Source organism: Branchiostoma floridae, chromosome 14 (assembly GCF_000003815.2).
Source record: "Branchiostoma floridae strain S238N-H82 chromosome 14, Bfl_VNyyK, whole genome shotgun sequence".
Classification (NCBI taxonomy): domain Eukaryota; kingdom Metazoa; phylum Chordata; class Leptocardii; order Amphioxiformes; family Branchiostomatidae; genus Branchiostoma; species Branchiostoma floridae.
In genome coordinates, this window is record NC_049992.1 from 19,722,001 (window position 1) to 19,727,278 (window position 5,278).

Consider the following 5,278-nt stretch of genomic DNA (forward strand, 5'->3'; position numbering starts at 1 on the left):
CTGGCTCTCTCTATTTCAGAATCCAGTCAACATTCTTTAAAAAAAATGCCATCCATGTAAGAAACGCAGCTAAACTAGACCGTTACTGCAGTTTACTATAAATTCAAAAGGCGGCGCCCTTTCGCCATCTTGAAACATGACCTCGAATTACGCGGTCGAACGATCCACTACCAATAAGGAGGTTCTAAAGGTGATCTTTGTCGTCTCGCTCATATGGCTGTCTATCGGGGTCACCCTGTGGCAACTCATTGTCTCAGTGGACGGACGATCAGTCCATGCAATTCACAGCGAAAACGCATGGGGTGATTTTGTTCTGGACAAGGATGACATGTTGGACAGTGGCCGTGAGCAAACCGTTCGGATCGCTAAGCTGAGGGACACAGGGAGGGATGATGACGGTGTGAAAGAGTCAAATGACGAAGAAAACAACGACGAAAGTGACGAAAAGGTGAGTGATGATTTGACAGGTAGACATGGGATTTTTCTCAACTATTATATACAGAGTATTTATAAGGATGCAGGTAACAGTCAAACCTGTACCAGTGAACACCTCTGATTCGAATTCACCTGGCACCTGTGCATACGAGGGGAGTTCAATAAGTAATAACTCTGACCCACTTCCAGTTGTCTGATCTACATGAAATTTTGCATGTGTAATGTGTAATCTCTATATTTTATGTTGCAAAAAAGAGTTCTGAACTACTAGTAATTGTCGTTTTTTGATTTACTGGTGTTTGAACTGAGTTTGGTGTGAAATGGACCAGGTGTGAAATGGAGCCAGTTGAGTGTCGCGCAGTATTCCGGTTTTTGTATTTGATAGGACGCACACTAAAGGAGACTTTTGATAAAATGAAAGAAACTTATGGTGATGATGTCACATCATATGACCTTGTAAAATGCTGGCATTCTGAATTCAAACAAGGCCGGAAGTCTGTGGAAACAGCTCCCAGGCCTGGTCGTTCCTCTTCTGCCATTGATGAGGCATCTGTTGGAGGACCAACCTGGGGTGTCCTACAAAAACGGTGTCCAGAGCTGCATCAAACAATGGGAGAAATGCATAACTCTGGGTGATTCCTATGAAGAGAAAGACTAATAACTGTGCCAAGTTTCATTAATCTCCTGCTATGGGAAATGAGTCAGCGTTATTACTTATTGAACGCCCTTCGTATATATGGTAATCCGTTGAGTTTTTACAATTTTTATGACAAATAATAGAGGAAGTTTATTGCAAGTAACGAAAAGTAACAGACAAACAACGGTTATAAGTATACAGTAGTAGGCGACTAACTTAAGTGATACATTTAGATAAACTAAACGAAGCACACAAAAAAACTTAGCTATTTGGTTTGACTTCTTTTTCGGAGACATTAGAAGACGAAGGATCACAAGTTTTCGATAATCTGTGGGTTTTGTGATGTTAGGAGGAATGTGGTTTTCGTTTTGTTGGTAAACGTGGGGAGATAAGGGTGAAATTTTGAAAAGGGTAAACTCCTGCCTACTGTAACCGTCTTGTTTTTAGTGATGACAGTAGACTGTATGTACTAGTAATTGCGACTGATGGATACTTATACGCAAACACAGGAGATTAAATGATAATGAAACAGAACATAGAATACTGTGATATCGAAAGCCTTTAGCAAAAAATATCCGGTTTGACTTTGACAAACATGCAAAAATAATGACATACCCTAGAACCAATAGTGTAAATGGTACAGTGAATTTAACATGTTCTTTTATTCAAGTACGTTTTAACTGTTTAACTTAATTCATTATATATGCATCCACTTGTTTTAGATGGAGTAGCCTTCACGATAGGCGCTGCACTTTCGCGGTGTCGATAATATTGTTTACATTCCTAACACAAGGACGAGAGAGAGGTCATCGACCCCGCCCCTCACCTGCAAGCACCCCCCGCGAAGCGTGACGCACCTGGAGAGGAGGGAAATGGTGTAGAGGACCAACCTGGCACCCCGGAGGAGAAAGCGAAGTACAAGGAAGGACTGAAACTCCACTCCTTTAACGAGTGGGCCAGCAGCAAGATCTCTGTCCATCGCAGTCTCTTAGATTTCAGACATGAACTGTTAGTAGCTCTTGCTTCTTTTCCTGTGTCTTTAAGCCCCGTTTACAAATCAAGAATTTAGCTCGGCCGAGTTGTCAGCGAGCTCTAAATTACGAGGAGGCATGACCCTGAAGCCGACGAACAAATGGTAGAGTTTCTTCGTCGGAATCAGGGTCATACCTCCTCTTAATTTAGAGCTCGCGCTGACAACTCGGCCGAGTTAAATTCTTGATTTGTAAACGCGGGGCTTTACAATTGCATCTTTACATAATGTAGGGCTCCGAATTATTCCTTGCCGTCTTCTTTGTCATTGTCACAGGATGAAATCATATTGTCTGTATTATACGATGATGTATTTCAAGAATCTTTACGTTTATTTCATTGTTGGAATTCTAGCTTTGATTTGCTTAAACCTTCTAATGCCGACAGAGGACGTTGTGTATTTCTTAACCCTTTAGCGATTTTCTGTACTTGAACAATTTTAAACTCCATCTTTTAATACCTAACGTCCACAGCCCCTTCCAATTATCATCGATTTTCAAAATTCCATTTCGTATCGTTGGTCTCTGTCAACAGCTTTGTATAGGAAAGAAGTATACTTTTACTCTTCCACAAAACAGACACTCAGCATACACTATGTATTTCTTACGTACAGTTCCAATCTTGACGTTGTTAAGGTATCTCGGTTGGCTAAATTGGCATTTTGACCTTCCACTGTTTTCTTATCAATGAATTAAGAAAGAATGAAGCCGTAACGAATGTTGATAGATGGGCATTAAAGAATTCTAAATCTGATTTTTGGGGGCCAAATTGATGACGTCATCATTTTTATTGCCTCTGATATTATCTTTTTCTATGACAAAAGACAACACTTTGGTACATACCACTGTCATGAAACTTCGTTTTCCGTTGCATAATGATGAAAGCTACAAACTCACGGTTGCGCAAATTGATATCTACTAATGATCTGTAGTAATTAGAAAATGTTTGCTTTCATCTAATTAAAAAATTTTAACAGGTGCAAAGCAAAGAAGTACTACCGACCTCTTCCACGAACCTCAGTCATCATCATCTTCTACAACGAGGCGTGGTCCACGCTGCTGCGCACGGTGCACAGCGTGTTAGAGAGGACCCCTAGCGAGCTGCTGCGGGAAGTCATCTTAGTGGACGACTGCAGCACTTTCGGTAAGGAACGTCAGCGAGTATTTCATTTTACTACACCAGGCACTTGTAAAGTGGCGTATTCGGTCCCAATAGCAATCTTTGTCTTGATGTCTTGATCTTCACCTTTGCCAGAATGGCTAAGGTTATGTTTTGGGCGTGTTTGTGTGTGTGTCTGTGTGTCAACAGCATAACTCGAGAAGCCTTGGATGGATCCTGATGATATTTGGTAGGTGGGTAGGGGCGGGAATACGAAGGTCAAGTTCGATAATGGGCGGCTTGCTAAGGTACTGCAGCGGGAACTCATTTTTTATATCTCGTGTTCTGGACATGCTGTGGTCATGATTTTTAAGTGGTAGATAGCCCTTGAGACAGACAGTAAGTATTGTGAGTTTGGGCCTCCTAGCGGCTTTTTTGGAACTGCAGGCACCGGTTTCCTTTCAAATTTTGGACGAGAATAACTCTACAACGTGTTGACGGATCGTCATAATTTTTGGTATGTAGATAGAATGAGTGATGACTTACATAATGGTAAACTAATTATGCAAATCAACAGCTAATTTGCATAATTACTGAGGAAAATTTATAAATCTACTGCATTCCATGATAGGACTTTGAAACTTCTCACATATGTAGCTGGGAAGGAGAGAAATGTCGATAGATATCAATTACTCAAATGATGACCTCATTTGCATAATTAATGAGAAAATATGAACATGTTGACGGATCATCATGTTTTTGGTATGTAGGTAGCGTAAGTGAAGACCTACATAATGAGATACCAATTATGCAAATCAACAGCTAATTTGCATAATTATTGAGGATATTTTATAAATTCACTACATTCCATGAAAAGGACTTTATACCTTGTCACATATGTAGCTGAAAAAGAGAGAAATGTCAATACACATTTATCATGCAAATGCTGATCTCATTTGCATAATTAATGAGAAAATATGACTGGTTGACGGATCGTCATGATTTTTGGCTTGTACATAGCCTAAGTGAAGACTTATATTATAATGCGATACTTATTATGCAAATAAACAGCTAATTTGCCTAATTGATTTTGAAAAGTTCATAAATCCACTGCATTCCTTTATAGTTCTTTCATCAAAAATGTAACATATGTAACTGAGAAAGAGAGAAGAGATTAAGAGGTGTATTTAAAGACTTTGAAAGAGAATAAGTCAAGAATGGATCAAAGGATCATCATGATTTTTGGTATGCTGATAGCTTAAGTGATGCTTGATACAATTTGATGTCAATTAATTGTAACTTGGGATCTAATTTGCATAATCAATACCGAAATTTTACAAACCAACTCCAAGCATATAATTATAAAAAAATGAAATGAGTAACGCATTTGTCTACAGACATCATTCTACATAACAAACCTGGTTTATTTGGCAAAGGTATGTGTTCGTGGAACTGTAGTTTTATAAAAAGATCGCAGTACAAATGCTTACAAATAGCCCATATCATGTCTTACAATATCTTACCTATATCGCACCAAAATCATAAGTGAACATCTTTTTCATCGCTTCAAATCTTACTTTTACGCATTTTTATTGTTGTACATTGGTTTCTAATTCAGTGTCAACAATGAGATTTCTAATAACCCGCTTATCTGTTTTCCATATGTAAATGCGTTGCTTATCAGTGTAAATGTAATACCGTATGAGAAAATTGTGACAAATTTGCTATTTCCTAGCGCATTTAGGCACATTTCAGTGATATAACCGCCTTGTCGTCTGATCATGAGCTTCTTGGTGACCACATTCTTTCGTTTGTTCAAACTTTATCAACTCGAAAATAACTGCAAGATCATTCATACGCACCAAACGTACGGAAATCATTGTGCATTGTACTTGAATTGAAACTTTATTCACACAACAAAAGTACAGTACATTCAGCAAAGCCCCAGACATTTATACAAATAGAGAATGGTTATATAACGATAGGCAAGGAGGAATCATCACAACAGTAGCAACAACATATATTCAAGAAAAAAAGTGCAGATCTGAGCCCGACTTAAAAGGGCTATGTATATATATT

The 5,278-nt window shown here is 38.7% G+C and overlaps 1 protein-coding gene across 1 annotated transcript in view; it reads left to right on the forward strand.

Annotated features, from left to right (window-relative positions):
- LOC118430491 (polypeptide N-acetylgalactosaminyltransferase 5-like) overlaps positions 1-5,278 on the forward strand; it is a 17,167-nt gene continuing 11,889 nt past the window's right edge. The window contains exons 1-3 of the mRNA XM_035841398.1: positions 1-448; positions 1,866-2,080; positions 3,078-3,244. Coding sequence (XP_035697291.1) covers positions 137-448; positions 1,866-2,080; positions 3,078-3,244 — 694 coding nt within the window. The 5' untranslated portion in view covers positions 1-136. The remainder of the gene's footprint in view (positions 449-1,865; positions 2,081-3,077; positions 3,245-5,278) is intronic.